The 16,327-nt window shown below is 34.8% G+C and overlaps 1 protein-coding gene across 1 annotated transcript; it reads right to left on the bottom strand.

Moving 5' to 3' along the window:
• Nucleotides 1-129: 129 nt before the first annotated feature.
• LOC113697533 (probable serine/threonine-protein kinase PBL7) lies at nt 130-4,194 on the bottom strand. Its single transcript, XM_027217196.2, has 5 exons — nt 3,853-4,194; nt 2,708-2,898; nt 1,863-2,052; nt 1,381-1,772; nt 130-766 (listed from the first exon to the last, which is right to left on the bottom strand). The coding sequence occupies exons 1-5, from the start codon at nt 3,950-3,952 to the stop codon at nt 467-469; spliced, it is 1,173 nt and encodes a 390-aa protein (XP_027072997.2). The 5' UTR covers nt 3,953-4,194; the 3' UTR covers nt 130-466.
• Nucleotides 4,195-16,327: the final 12,133 nt, after the last annotated feature.

The raw sequence follows: 16,327 nt of genomic DNA, 5'->3' as shown, positions 1-16,327 counted from the left end.
ATGAAAAGCAATTCTAGCTAAAAGGTTGCTAGCCTAGCACCACTAACAACTTCCTTATGCTTTACCAAATAAAGAAAATGAACAGCCAACATGTCAAAAACCAATAGATCATGCCTTTTGAAGAAACAGTAACAAAACAGAATATATGCATATATACATACCCGTACTAGTACATTCTCAAGTCAGTTTTACGACGTTGAAGGTAGGCGTTATAAAAACTTGAAGAAGGCTTTGATTACAATTGAACCCAACGCCTATTGGTTGAAGAAAACAGTGCCTAACCTAGTCCATCCCAAAACCAAATCAAATAAACATGTTTTCTCAACACCATAAGCATTAGGCCACCTGCGGTGCATCACTAATTAATCCGTGTAGAATTAGCATTATATACTTTTAAGAGCAGCCTTCTCCCATAGTGTTACAGAAATCTGATCTTACAAAGAACAGCAAAATATCAATAGTGCATCTAGTTTGATCTTTTTTCATATCCACTATCACCATGTTCTCTCTTCTCACCCTCTCTTTTTGTCCTAGGTGGAGTGGCTGGAGCCCATTGTGAGCTTTGGGTAGGGTTATATTTTTGTGAAGCAAGGTAAGACAAAGCCGTGACTACATCAGCAATCACAGGGCGCATATTAGGCTGCTCTTGGACACACATAGCTGCTACTGAAAGTGCCTGGTACAAGCCTCTCATTGGATACTGACCTTGGAGCATAGGATCAGCCATCTGTGAGAACTTCTTCCGATCGTTGATCAAGGGTCTTGCCTGGAATAAAAAAACAATAATCAATATGTGTATTCAATAAAACAGCTACAGGCATCAGAATACCTAAACACTAGTAGCATTTTCTCTGCGGTGCATTACTAGCTGTAACAGAAGGTGCTGTTCTCTTTTTCTGCTGACGGAAAATTAAACTCAAGGTGAAGCACCACCAATCAATTGCACAAAATGCTTCAACTAATATCTCAAAGAAACCTTACAGAGCAAGAGATCCCTTGAAGGTCAAAAACAATGGATCTTCATAGAAATCACATTTCACCTTCAGACAGACTTATTACACTCTGTTTATAAGTCAAATCTCAGCAAGAGCTTTAGTGATCCATGATAACAATCAATGTTCACATTCGACTTCCGTAACACTGAAACACAATAACCGTGTTGTAGCGTGCCATAAATAACTTAATGAGACACCATTTTCAGACATAAATCACCCGGTTACTTCCAATTCTCCAGTCGAAACCTATAAACTACTGATAAAAAGAGTGATGTATAGAAAGTAGTACGATTCGCTGCACATCACTATTATTCACCGCCAGAAAAAGCATAAGAAATTTCTGTGGCAACAACAAAAACTTGAGAGAAGATAGCAATTGTCTTACCCAAGCTACCAGGTTATGCTCCCCTGCAGTTTTGGAATTCTCAATTGCTTTCCTTCCAGTTATTATCTCTAAAAGTACAACACCAAAGCTGTAAACATCTGATTTCAGTGTCAGTTGTCCTGTCATTGCATACTCAGGTGCGCAATACCCATAGGTACCCATGACCCTAGTGGATACATGAGTATTATCACCAACAGGCCCAAGCTTAGCCAAACCAAAATCAGATAGCTTTGGATGATAACCCTCACCAAGCAAAATGTTAGAGCATTTTAGATCACGATATATAACTGGGGGGCTAGCTTTATCATGCAGATGCTCTAAGCCCTTTGCTGCCCCAGCAGCAATTTTCATTCTTGTATTCCAATCAAGCCATTTTTTATCTGGTGTAGCATCTGTAGAAGAAGGTTTGTGAGTCCAAACTCCACAGGCAATTTTTTATACAAGTAAAAATTTGAGGATATGCACCTAATAATAGCAAATACCATAGAGATGGTCCTCTAAGGACCCCAACGGCATGTATTCATATACAAGAAGTCTCTGGTCTCCATCAGCACAATAACCAATAAGATTAACAAGATTGGGATGGTGAAGCAAACTCAACATCAACACTTCAACTAGAAATTCTCTATTCCCTTGCAACCCATTGCGATCAAGTTGCTTGATCGCAACAATCTGCACCAAAGGCATTAAACTAGAATTCAACCTTTCGGCAATCGATAGTTAAAAATAACTAACATAATTTCAATAAAATGAACAACACAAAATCTCCATCCAATTTGGCTTTATCATTGAAAAATCTTGATGCACCAAACCATGGAACCGAAGCTCAAAAATGTACTTCGCTTGATTGAAAAAGGAAACAGTGATCCATGTAAGCATAAACAAAATATGATGATGCATCTATTCAGAACAATCTAATTAGCAATAAGATTTTGACAATGTTAAGAAAAGCATTGCACAGGGCATTAGAACATTTCTTTTACTAGGAGGCCTGCAGTGGATTCTCTATCTTTCTGAAGGTCTTTTATACTTAAATCATGATATATGGAAGTCTTTTATTTTCTAGCAACAAAGGCATGTTATAAAAAAGCTAGAATAATGTGTCAATGCCATCATTGGGCTTGAACCATTTCGACGTCTGGCTTAGAAGCAAAAAAAATTGAGAAACCCATGGGGAAAAAATTAGACTACAACAAAGTGGAAGATGAGCAGCTCATGATTTAGAGAACAGATGCTGAGGAGGCGGTCATGGAACATCTGGAAACATACAAAATATGCTTACTTTTTCCTCATTATGTATTCACAAAGAATAGAGAGCCCCACATACCTGGTTGGAGTTCTCAAGTCGCCCTTTGTATACTCTACCAAATCCTCCTTCTCCAAGAAGACAATCTGCCCGAAAATTTCTAGTTGCAGCAGCTAATTCACGAAATGCAAAAGTCTTGGCTGCAATTTGGTTGGACCCTCCATCCTTGCTGTTTACCTGCGAGTTTAATGGTGCATTTACCTTCGACTTCTCTGAAGACAGAAAAGCAGAAAATTAGGAGGACAGAAATGGCCAAGTATCCACTAGACCACGCTAACCTTCCAAAAACCACTTTTTAATTTTTATAGCATATTTGGGAAGGATACACATTAATGTGTCATTTCTCTCTTAAAGTTTGTTTGACATGGTAAAAACTAGAGCTGACTTTGGTATGACTTCTCGAAGGTTTACCCATCCCAACTCCCAAGATAATGGTGAGACGGGACTAAGTTGACAATAGGCATCAATGTGGTGTTTCTGAAATTTTTGAGTCATCTGCACCTAAAGCAATTTTGATGAGGTATCACATTTGCAAGTTCCAAACTGCAGTAACAATATCATTGGTATGGTATATGATTATAAACCAGGTTAAAAAGTCAAAGTACATAGCTGCTAACTAGTAAGAAGATTCAAACCCCCTTGAACTATTACTTGAAGTAAAGAACAACCGTAAGACAGCAAGTACCCAAGCCCATTCAAGACTCACTCTTCTTCTTCTTCAACCTTTTTTTCCGGATTAGTGACACCATATGCACTTAGCAACTCAGTTTAAACTTAAAGGGACCTGATCCGCCAGAAGGTCCAGATACGACATTACTGAACATAAATGCTTTCAGTCCAATTAAAAGACGTATAGGTGCAAAAGAAAACCCTTAAGCAAGCACCCCCACCCAACAGGCCGACAGGGTGGAGAAAAAGTCAACAAATATTGCTCAACAAATATTCCAGGAGAAAATGAAAACTACTGCTAGAAAAGCCATAAAAAACCCCTCAACAAACTGCTGGACAGACTCAACAATCAGACACTTCCTTTTGGTATAAGCCAATTGAGAATCTTGTTCAAGAACTGTCTGAAATTAATGGGCGACAACGAAAATATCATCTACGGAATAAAGAGAAAAACTTTAATTGAACATACCATACATATGCCACAAAGAGTGAGATACCTGGAGAAGGCTGAATAGGATGAAGTGGGTCCTTAATCTTCCTCTTCTTCTTTGAGGAAAGCTTGGAATGAGATTGTCCAGAGCATGGAAACCAACCCATCAAAAGTTTTTTCTCAGAGTTTTTTCTCTTGATCCGGACTCCTTTCCCGAACAATTCAAAAGAGTTGCATAAATTATTATGCACAGGATGGCAGCAAAAGTGCGAAAGAATCGAAGGAATGGAGTGGTGCGTCTTTTGTTTAGTTTTAGCTTAGAGAAGGAAAGAAATGTGTCGACGTCTCTAACGACTAATAAAACGAATGAAACGGAAAAGAAATGGTGGAGGCAGGAAAGACTCTCTGTCTTTTTTTTTTTAACTAAATGAAAGAGACTCGATGTCTTGGAGTTGAGATGATACGGCAATGCAAAGATGAATGGGCCACGGGGGCAGAGTCGTTACCAATTCCAGTCCGACAGAGTACAGGCCAAAAAATTGTACGCAGCGTTAAATTGTACTGTTGGTTTATTCAAAGTGGTTGAAATTAAATATTGCAGATTTATTTGTTTGGCTTAGCGTTTCTTGGAGCTCAGTTATTACCACAATTACTATGTACTGTTTGGGATGACGTAGGCAAATCTAAAAGTCATAAGGTGTTTCAGGGGGGATTTGGGGCAGGGACGGTCATCAGTATGACCGTCCCTGCACGGTTCATGGTCCAGATTGGACCATAAAAAAATGTGCGGCTCAGATAACAAGTGGTAACTCGATTTTCGCGTCAAGTGTGGGGTCCATCACTATGTGTTGTGAAAATACAATCTGTGGAAAAAAAGTTACACGGTGAACAAAAGAAGTTACGCGCTGTTGATGAAGAGGGAATTTACCAGGGACGGTTGCAGGTGCAACCGTCCCTGCTCCGAGTCCAGTCAGGGGATAGCAAAGGGGAACTTGGGGCAGCAACGGTTATCAAAATGATCGTCCTTGAATGGTTCATGACCATGATTGATAAAAAAAAAAATTTGTACGATTTAGACCATTGATCACAACACAGCACGTACATTGAGCGCACGTGGGATCCATAAAATTTTGTTTTATATTTACTTTGCATTAAAAGTGAATTACATTATGAAGAAATAAACGTACATCTTGTAGAATTGCACAAAATAAGTAAAAACGGTTAACCTAACAATTATTTGTGCTTCCGACCTTCCTGCCCGGGCCTTAATTTAATATTGTATATATAATATAATATAATTATATATATATGTAACATGCAATGAAGAATATGATATTTTCTTATGATAATGTAATATAATATACTTTTTTTGTTTTATTAGTTTACTTTTGTTGTTATGGCATATTGTTTATAAAAAAAATAATGATAATTAATTTAGAACTTATACAATATCAAATATAGAGACATGGATTTACAAGGTCAAAATAAATTTTAAACTTTATCTCATGTTAAATTTTTTATTGAAAATTTAAAAAAAAGAGTAATAAATCTATTATTAGTGTTATACATATATAAAAATAAAATCACGTAACAAAATAGTAGAGGGGGTAGGGTGGGCGAGACGGGGATACGGGTGAAAGTAGGGCAGGCGAGGACTGAAAGAGCTTTTAGGTGACAGAGCGAGGATCCCTATCCCAAACCTGCCTTGTTAATTCTTTATTTTTTGCTTTGAAAAATTCTTTTTTTTTTTTTTTTCAAAGGCCCATACTATCCAGTATAGCATTACATGGAGTTTAGGGTCCATTGGTGCAATCAAATTTAGGATAATTTGTAACTTATATGTTTGTCTTACTTGTCTTCTCTTTTGGTTTTTTTTTTTTAAGGTCTTACTTGTTAATTCGCGAAAATTGACGACATTAAAAAAATGCAAATCAGAGAGAACACAAACCAATTTTGAAGATTTCAGACGCAAGCAATAGACAAATTTTTATTGAGGTCATTTGATAAATCACGGAATAGTATTGATGAACAACTGGTTATGAGATTAAAGTGGAATTTAGGGATTTAAGTCACAACAACAACTTCATAATTCAGGTGAACAATTGGTTGGTGCTGACCTGAGGATTGGAGATTTGAATTTGTTGGAAGGGTAGCAATTTTCAACACGATTCGAAAATATGATTTGAACCTAATATGTAATTAACATGTATGAATTTATTTTTTATAGATTCGAATCAAAAGTTAGTTAAATCCAAATAACCCGTCAAGCAAACAAGTTCAAATCAAGTTAACCACAGATTAATCTGTTTGACTCATTTAACATGCAATTTTATAATTTAATACATAAATTGAGCAATTGAGTTATGGTTTTCTTGCTCTATTTTCTTTTAATTTTTTTGGCTACACACCATGGTTATATATATATATATATATAAAATATGTAAGAAGTAAACAGATTATTCAAATCAAGTTTAGGCAACTCACCAAGCTAGCGAGCCATATTCGAGTTTGATGGTTTAATTTTTCGTGCCATGTTCGGGTTGGCGGGTGTTGTTTTTGATCCAATCTGTCAACTCGCGACTGGACCTGATTCCCGCCTGCCCCTGCTACAACTTACCAGTCCTACTTGTACACGGTGGTCCCGACAAACGCCAAGCGCCCATGACACCGACAGGGAATCCGTCAACGGTTAGATTTAGGTGTTGATCACCGTGTTTCACAGTCAAAGACGCAAAACTTTGTACTGTGACATCATCATCATCCTAAAACAAAAACAAAATGATGAAACTAAGACGGTCGATCATTGGAAGGCCTGCGAAGAAGGCATATTTTCAAATGTAAGACAGGCAGGCAACGCCAAAAAGTGGCAACGACTGCCTTTGCAATCTCAAATCACAAGTCTTTGCGTGATGATCCCTGGTCACAAAATTTGTCTTTCGTTTTTTCCTTCCTGTCTGTTCCATATTTTGACAGGAATTTCAAGCAATCGGTCATAATCAGCGTCGCACGCGGGCATATATATATATATATATATATATCTTACATATATAAAGCACGAATCGCTTGTGAACAGTGCAGAATGGACCGGTTATGCCGTTATTTTTGTGAGTTTGAGGGGCTTTTTGGTCTTTTGCTGATGGGTGGCAGTGGCTCTGCTGGCATTTTGCTTCTGTCCGCTGGCTTTTTTGGAGTAGTGAGTGGACCGGTTATCCAGTAATTTTCACCAACTTATAGGGCATTTGGTATTGTTGGTGGGGCAAGAAAACGTTTCCTTTCCTTCTTCAGGTGTGGTTTCCTTTTGCTTCTGTCCGCTGGCTTTTTTGGAGTGGTGAGTGGACCGGTTATCCAGTAATTTTCACCAACTTATAGGGCATTTGGTATTGTTGGTGGGGCAAGAAAACGTTTCCTTTCCTTCTTCAGGTGTGGTTTCCTTTTGCGAGCAAAATTCGTAAATATCAGGCTAGCTTCTGGTTAACTGTCCGATTGTACGAAACATATTACATTCAAATTAGCACCATCAAATTAAAATTAACTCCTCTTACTAACAAAAAAAATTAAATTAACTCCGCTTGCGAAGTCTATTGCATGGAAATTAAGACCGCTTCACAAATTAAGATCAGTGGTGAGTGGGCGATCTAACCTTGCACTTTGCTGCAAGCTGCTGCCCGGTTGTTTCTTCAGTTAAAATGGTTAGAGGGTCTTCCTGTTTTGAAAAAATATATACATAAGGGTCCCATGTAAACAATTTTTTTTTTTTTTTTTTGCAAAAGGATAAACTTTCTTCATAAAAAAGTATAATTTAACAAATGGATTATAGTTTTTGAACTTTTACAGTAGACCCAACTTTTTTCTTTTCGAGCATGAAAAAATGATTCAATAAATACATATTTTCTAACCTTAAACACGAGTTTATTACCCCATTTGGTAGAATAGTTCCACCAGTGATTTCTTAGCATTTTATTCTAACCTATTCTTAAATGCAAGTTGATTTGGAATTCACCATTTAAAGTTTTCAACTATCTCTTGATTTTGAATACCACTTTTATTTAAAAAGAAAAATAAAAGAGAAACTCACCTATTTTAGCACATGATTTAAGAACACAAAATAACCTATAATTTTGCAGCTGATGATACAGATTACCAAAAAAAAAAAATCATCAACCAAGTAAGAGAAAGAAACATCAAATAAGTAAGAATTATAAATCCAAAGAACCTAGAAAGTAGAAAAGAAAAATTTTAAACTCAAAAAATTATTAGATATTGTATATATCTAAGCCATTATCTTAGTGAAAATTCAAAGAGGTTCTTCCATGCTCCTCGTACTCACCACATAAAATGTTGCCTCCCATACAAATTATCAAAACCAAAATCATCAAAATCTCCACAAAAAAAAAAGAGAGATAGACAGCCTAATAAAGGGAAGAACGAAAGAAAAATAAGAAAATATGCATATTCACCCTTGCAAGTTAAAATTGTTCAATATTGAGAGTACAAACTCATTAACATATATAGTAAATGTGTGAATGCAATTGCCCCAATTGAACCCAATTGCTGACGTGGCGTTTTCCCATTGGTCAATTGGTGGTAGTCCTCCAATTGATTCCAATTTGATGAGTTGTCCTCCCCTGATTGGTTGATTGGTGGTAGTCCTCTCAATTGTTTATGAAAATAGTGATGTGGCCAGTTTTGATTGGTCAATTGTGATGAAATTTGTCCTTCTTTTTTTCTTCCCCTACGGATTTCTTTTTTTGCTATTCTCGGGTGAATTGTTTTGTTTTTGATTTGTAACATTTGTTAGATGTTCATGCAATCTTTTTTTAAATTTTTATCGGAAAAAATGCCTTTTTCTGCGATTAATGGTTCGTTGGTTATTTGGGTCTTTTCTTTTGTTTGGGGATCTAACGAATTATATTAAAAAAAAAGGGTTTTTTAAATCTCCTTATGTAATTTATTGTTCATGTTTACTTAATAATGGTGAAAAGATCGTATTTAATTGGCGATTTCTTGCAGTAAATCATATTTAAAAAATGTTCCGTTTAATTGGCATTTTTTAAATTCCGTTTTTTTTCCTTGATGATGTTAACAACAAAATTGCCCCTTTCTCTTTCGCGAAAATGCATCTATTTACCAATGCTTTGCAGTTAATTGTTAATTAGATGTTAATGCAGTATTTTTTTATTTTTATCTGAAAAAACACCTTTTTCTGTGATTAATGGTTCGTTGGTTATTTGGGTCTTTTTTTTCGGATCCAACAAATTATATTTAACAAATGGGTTTTTTAAACCTCCTTATGTAATTTATTGTTCGTGCTTACTTAATAATGGTGAAAAGATCGTATTTAATTGGCGATTTCTTGCAGTAAATCGTATTTAAAAAATGTTCCGTTTAATTGGTATTTTTTAAATTCCGTTTTTTTCCTTGACGATGTTAACAACAAAATTGCCCTTTTCTCTTTCGCGAAAATGCATCTATTTACCAATACTTTGCAGTTACTTGTTAATTAGATGTTAATGCATTATTTTTTTAATTTTTATCGGAAAAAAATGCCTTTTTCTCCGATTAATGGTTCGTTGGTTATTTGGGTCTTTTTTTTTGGGATCCAACGAATTATATTGAAAAAATGGGTTTTTTAAATCTCCTTATGTAATTTATTGTTCATGTTTACTTAATAATGGTGAAAAGATTGTATTTAATTGGCAATTTCTTGCAATAAATCGTATTTAAAAAATGTTCCGTTTAATTGGCATTTTTTAAATTCCATTTTTTTCCTTGATGATGTTAACAACAAAATTGTCCTTTTCTCTTTCGCAAAAATGCATCTATTTACAAATACTTTGCAGTTAATTGTTAATAGCTACTTAATAATGCCTTTCGTTTTGGCCATCAAATGGATCGTCTTTAATTAGCGATTTCTTGCCCTTGTTAGAAAAAAAAAACCTTTCTCCTAAAACAAAATGATAATCGATTTTTACAATTGATTATTAGCAATTAGTTATTGACTGATTAGTGCCAGTATGTTGGGTTAACAACATAGGCCATTTTTCCTTTTGCTAGCACCCATATTTACCTACTAATTTATCGCTGTTAATTGCTAACAGTTAGTTAATTCTCGTTTCATTTATTCTATTGTCCAACAAAATTATGTTTAATTGTTGGTTTTCCTTGTCATTTTATTTGTTATTGTTAATGATTACTTAATTAGTTGTCCTGCGTTTTTACCTATTATAAAAAAAAATACCTCTTTATTAATCTTTTGCTAAGAAAAAACTTCTTCCGTATGGTGGCCAAAACTTCTTCCCGTTACTTGCATCGATTTTAGAGTCTATTTTCTGCATCAGCTATCACTTCCGATTACTTTCATTTGGTGGACAGTTGTATTTGATGGACAAGTTAGGGCGTCTATTTTACAACATTACCCACCCTTTGAATTTCGATTTGCTCTCTCTCTAATTGCGGTTCCTCCTTTTCTATTTCTTAATCAGGGTCATGTTTGTAAAAAAGCGGTGGCCGTCACTGTGGAGTCCTGCCAGCAATCCCCTTTCACCTTGATCTCTTCGGGGATAATCTGGTGCTTTCCCTTTGCACATTGGTTTTTAGCATTGCCTGCCTTGCCCTAGCAGGAGCTCGGCGGCATACCATCATGATCGGTGGTAGATGTGCAGTTGTTGCATTGTTTCTTCTAATCCTTTCCAGTTGCTTTTTCGGTCAACACAAAAAAGGTGGCTATCAACTTGCTTCTTCTCTTGCTCTCACTTTTTCTAGCCTTTCTCGTTGCTAATTTTCTCAATTTGTTTCAGCTTGCAAAGCTGCTATTGCTGGTGTGTTGCTGGTGAGTGTCTTGCTCGAACCTCACTTTACTTACTCTCTCGGCATTTGTTGTGTTTTTTCCCCCAAAAATACTCAGCTTATTACCTTGTTATTTTTCCTCATTCATCCGCTTCTTTCTTTTCTCGCGCATTGGTTTAATTTTCTGCATTTGTTTCGTCTTGCAGAGCTCCTCTTGATGCTGTGTTATTGGTAAGTTTCTTCCTCCAAGCTCATTTGACTTATTCCCTCGGCATTAGTTGTGCTTTTCTTTCCAAAAATTAAAAGCTTATTCCCTTGCTATTTTTTATCCTTTGCCCGCTTCTTTCTTTTCGCACGCACCTGTTTAATTTCCTGCTCATCCAACATACTTGTTCTTAATATCCTTCTCCTCCTGTTTTATCAAGATTTTCCCTTAAAAAGTTTCATTTTTTCTTTTCAGTATTTTCGCATGCATTTACGGTATTTATTATGAATTAGTAATTTTTCTTGTGGGTATTGAAATTCTTTAACTTTGGATTTGAAAAATACAGGAAGGAATAAATCCAGGGTCAGGGCCAAACAGGAATATTAGGCTATTGAAAGCCAATTAAATCAAGGAGTTTACTTTTTTGGGTCAAGGTGAAGACCCTCTTGATCTCAAGAAATGTTTTTATTGATCTTAATAATCTTCAAGCCAGAGAAGACTCTGCTATTACGTATTTCAAATTTTTTTTTTTAAATTTCTGACCAAGTTGTGGATTTGGACTATTTTGTGATTATTGTGGTTGATTTTATAAGTGGCATTTTTCAGGCAAGCTGAGTTGGAGGCTGAAAGATTTAGGATTGTTGTTACGGCTGAAGCTCAGAGCATTTTTTATGCTCTGTCCAAAACGTAAGGTTTTTATGTTTGTCAATTTTTGATTGCTGTTTCTTGATCTTCTATTACCGGTTTGACTTTCTCAATATGATTTTTCAGTATATTTTATGAATTTTTTTCTTTCCTCTTGTATTGGTTGAAAATATTAGTTCTTTGCAGTCTTGACTTATTAGTTCTATTTTGTGATAAATAAGTTCTGGTAATGCAAAAAAGCAGATTTTTGCATGAACTAGATGGCATGTTATTTCAAGAATTAACTGTGGTTATACAGCTCCAAGTGTCTATCGTCATAAAGAAACCTTTACTAATCAAAATAATTGTTTCCAGTAAAAGATCATAGATGTTGAGTAGATAGTATTGCTTCCATTTAAAGGTACTATCAGGTTTGAGATTCTTAATTTCATAAAGTTCATTGGGCTATTCGAATAGCTTAGCCTTGAGCATCAGATGCATCAAACAACTCCATTTCAGAAGTAGTATTAGATGCAGAATTGGAGGAGCAAAACTGCTGAACAATCTTATTCCTGTGCGGAATCTCCTTTTTAATTCTTCAAGTGCCATTGTGCACTATATGAATGTTGTACGCAAAACAAATCCATCCATGTTGTCTAAATTCACGAGAAGACTAACATATTTCTTCTTGCTACCTTCTTGCCAACACCACTAAGGGAGACGTCAGAAGATGGTTAAGGCCTTTCTTAGTGAAGCTGAAAGAAAAGAGTCAAAAATATATACTGATATAATAACTGTTACATGATTCTGGAAAATGCAGCATTTAAACTAAGATCATGTGTACAAAATATTATCAGTTTATTTTGCCATGGGAGATTATTATATTGGGGAACATAGCAACCTTACTGACAAAACAAGGGAGAGTTGTTCTTGCAATTCTTTAGCTATACTGTTTTGATTCCACTGCAGTTATTCTTCATGCTTATTTAGGAGCTTTTCTAGGGAGTATAAACAATCAAGTTTCCTGAATCAGAACTTCTGTATTATATCCTAATTCCTCGTCCTTTATTGCATAGGGTTTGCCACAAGCTTTGTTAAGCAGAATTGGATTTCTAAAGGAAGTGCTTTTTCTTCTAACTCTTAATACGGGAGACGAGAAAGTGATTGCTGGTATTGCTTGCTTGATGTCAGCAATTGGTCAGGCAGTAAGTGTTCAAAGTTCTCTATTCAATAGGAGTTTTCCTTCTTCATGGCTTGCTTCTTATAGAATCTTGATTCCAATTTAGATTTCATAAAATCATAGAGTGGTACTAATGCTCGTCTGATGTGGCCTAAACTGGTTTTTTCTGATATGATGTATCTTGGGCACCATCTTTGATTTTGAAAGCAAGTCCTGAGGCAGTAATACTCATGGATGCTTTGTTGAGGTTAGATCTTGAACATCTGACAATGATGTGCTTAAGGAGATAACGTGTATCATAGCTAGAGGTGTGTGGGGTCATATTGGTTCCTCATACTAAAACGTATAAATATCCCGTGATTTCAAATTTTGTTGTCTTTAAATATATATTTGATATTATGCATTATTTATTTGAAAAAATGGATTTCTGTAAATTTAAGTTATTTGTGAAGATATTACCCTGTGCTTTATCATTCTCGCAAATTTTACGCTAGGAACAAGTACCAACTAAGAAGTTCTTAATTAGATGCTATGGAAGGATTAATAATTGTACTTTCAATCTATTTTCCAAAGGAGAAAGCCAAAGAAGAAATTTAGTCAATGCTCACCGAGATATAGTCCCCAACATCTTCCAATCATAGCAACCGCCATTAGCATCGTCTCTTATTTTTTCCAATCATAGTCAATGGATTGTAGGAATGAAAAGATTAACCTCCAAGTGAAACTCCATATATAAGGGAATATCTGACTGTTTTGCTAGCAATACAAAATAAAAAAACAATTGGTTGCAGCGAGATTATCTTTGCATTTTGTCCCTTGGTAAGTGTTTAGTTGTAAAACAAGACATATTGTACTAATGTTGGAATCTTATTGATTTTGTGTAAGTATGACTAAATGTAATGTATATTGATGATATCTTGGCAATGAATACTCTTTCTCAGCTCTTTTTGATGAACCTCCTCTTGTTCCCATCATGATTCTGTTGTTTGGTGATTTCTCAAATCATTTTCTTGGTTTTGTTCTTGTTCTAGCTTTTATTTGTTTAAGCTATCATGGGACATCCTTTTTGGTTTTAACCCTTTTGATCATTTTTTTCCTCATGGTAGATGGCTACCAAAGTTCATAGAAATAAGGTAATTTCTTCCTGACCAAGAAGAAAATGGTTATGACTTAAGATATGCATGTTAGTAACTGTACTTCTTGCTACAATTTTATTTGTTTGATTGAAGCATATATAAGGTTCCTAAGCAAGACACAGAGAGCATCATCCAGAAAGCTAATTCTTTTGACTTTTGAATCTTTGAATACCTGTGCACCATGGCTATGGTAAAAACTTGGTTCTAAATTTCTTTTTTGCTTTTCAAAATAGAAGAAAATTGTGCCCAAGATAAAGGTGCAAAAGGTGCAACAGTTTATGCATACACGGTCTACTATGAGAGATAGGTAGCCAACTATTTCACTCTTTTGGATAGCATTTTATAGCTCAAGTAAGTGAAATTAAATTCTTGGCTTCTTGTTTTCTTAGTTTTGTATTAATAAGTTTGATTATGCGCACAATGTGCTGCTTGCTTTAGTAAGATGTTTGGTGTGCTATGAAATTAAGTTTCTTAATCATTGACTTTAAAAATTTGGCTACCAAAATAAGCACAAAAATCAGGCCGAGAAAATTTCTATGGTAGATTTAATATAAATTGGGAACTTAAGTGGCGTGCCACTTTTGCTGTTTCATTGGAGCACAAGGACTTGACAATTTACGAAGTGGTTTAACTAATTAGATGGCTGAAATGGTTTAAAAAATGTCTTTTTCAAAAAGGTGAAACATATTTAAATTGTAGTACTAAAGAAGTTGTCATTTTCTTTTTTATTGACTTTTTTATACAGTATGTATTATACAAATTTTTTTTTCTTTCTTCTTTTCTCGAATTCAAGTAAGAACTTATATACAACCCATAAGTAATGACAAAAGGTGCAGAATATTGGCTGATTGTTATCTTGTCCTTTTTTTGGGAGCACAAGTGGGAATGCAAAATTTCATTTAAATCCATTTGACAAGTGTGCAGTTTCAAACCTTTAAACATGAGATACACAATTTTTATACTTAGTCTAACTCAACCAAATAAATAGTTGTGTATCTGCTTGGTGACTTTAAGTGTAGAGATATTTTTATTATATTTGATGAAACAAGAGTATGAAGCCTCCTTGCTGAGTTCTTACTTTATGTTATTTAAATAGTCAAAATTAGTTCAAAAAATAATAGTTGCAAGTCTTCTATTCTACAAGTTCCTATATTCTTTTCTTGATGTCTCTGCCTTTTATGAATTCCAAAGAAATTGAACTTCTTTCGGCTTTTGGTGATTTTAATTCCAAGATTCAAAAATAGTTTTGAATAGGTTTCAACTGGTGTAGGAAAACAAGATTAAAGTGATAAAATTTGTTGGGTCGGTGGATGAATATTTTGGCCTCAAATGCCATTTTGAAAGTATTAATACCTTTCTTTGCTGTTATTATGCGCCAAAAATATTTCCATTATATATCTATTTCATTTGCTTTATCATATCTCATTTGTTATGTCAATAAGGTTCTAAACTTGAGATAACGACTTGTTATCTTATCACAGATTGGAAGCATATGCAGTTTTTCACTCCCGATTGTGTTTGAGTCTTGTATCTCTTACTATTTACATTAAAAAAAGGAGTCTTCATGGGTTTTAGTAGTTGAGAGAAAAAGGGCATTTCATAGCCTTTTTGTATTTTTATAATTTATACCTTTTGGAACATTAAGAATGTTGTACTGATACTGCTTTCTAATGGTAAAATCTGGTGGAGAAAGAAATCCAGCAAGTCCTGTAACTTGCAATTATACTTTTCGTTTTGTTTCTAAATGAGAGTCCATTTCCTCAAGTCTGCTAATATGGATGCACTTCACAGTTACAGTTTCAGTGAAAATTACTCTTGTTAATTGTTTTAGAAACTTTTGAATGGATAAATACGATACAGCTTTATCTAATTTTGAATGGATGAATACAATATTTATGATTCAACTTAATATAATTTGCAACAATTATGTATTTTGTATAACTGGAAAAACCTAAATAATTGGGCAAACTAGAAATTTAATTATGTACCAAGCATAACTGGGCAAACATGAAAATTTTCACCGCGCATCGCGCGGTGTTCTCCTCCTAGTTTTCAATAAATGATGTCCTGTCCAAAGAAACCATTGTTGCTCCCGCCATTCTTGAACACTTTTAATCTATCAATCAAACAATCATCTGAATTGCAACAAAAAAAATAAGATCCAATATGAAATCCTGATTAGGAGACATGTATAGCCATATGCCTTTTAGTTCTACCTAATTTTAGGCATTACTTACTGATTAATGCTACATTAAGAATGTTAAACAATCATGCCTTTTAGTTTTGCTTAATTTTAGGCATTACTTACTGATTAATGTTATATTAAGAATGTAAGATAACTTGATTTTAAAGTCATGTTTATTTGTGCAATTAGGGAAAAACACACATGTGACATGACTACTATATCTAACAAAGAAAAAAAAAACACAAATATAACAGCAAAATAATGAGTCTCAGCTACCTGACGCATGGCGTCAGGGCTTAAAAACTAGTATATATATAAACGCGCATACACACAGAGCTACAGTAATGCCTAAATATGACATGCCAACAACCACATACAACAGTCCCCTCCATGTACAAGCACCAGCCCAAACTCCCGCCAAAGTAT

This window comes from Coffea arabica, chromosome 6c (genome assembly GCF_036785885.1).
Source record: "Coffea arabica cultivar ET-39 chromosome 6c, Coffea Arabica ET-39 HiFi, whole genome shotgun sequence".
NCBI lineage: Eukaryota > Viridiplantae > Streptophyta > Magnoliopsida > Gentianales > Rubiaceae > Coffea > Coffea arabica.
This window is presented reverse-complemented; position numbering and strand designations above follow the sequence as displayed.

Excerpts from the sequence above, each read along its gene's own strand:
- LOC113697533 (XM_027217196.2), bottom strand. The coding sequence starts at position 3,952 with ATGGGTTGGTTTCCATGCTCTGGACAATCTCATTCCAAGCTTTCCTCA. Across the intron at positions 2,899-3,852 it reads TCCTATTCAGCCTTCTCCAG|AGAAGTCGAAGGTAAATGCA; the intron begins GTATCTCACTCT and ends TTCTGTCTTCAG. Across the intron at positions 767-1,380 it reads AGCATAACCTGGTAGCTTGG|GCAAGACCCTTGATCAACGA; the intron begins GTAAGACAATTG and ends TTTTTATTCCAG.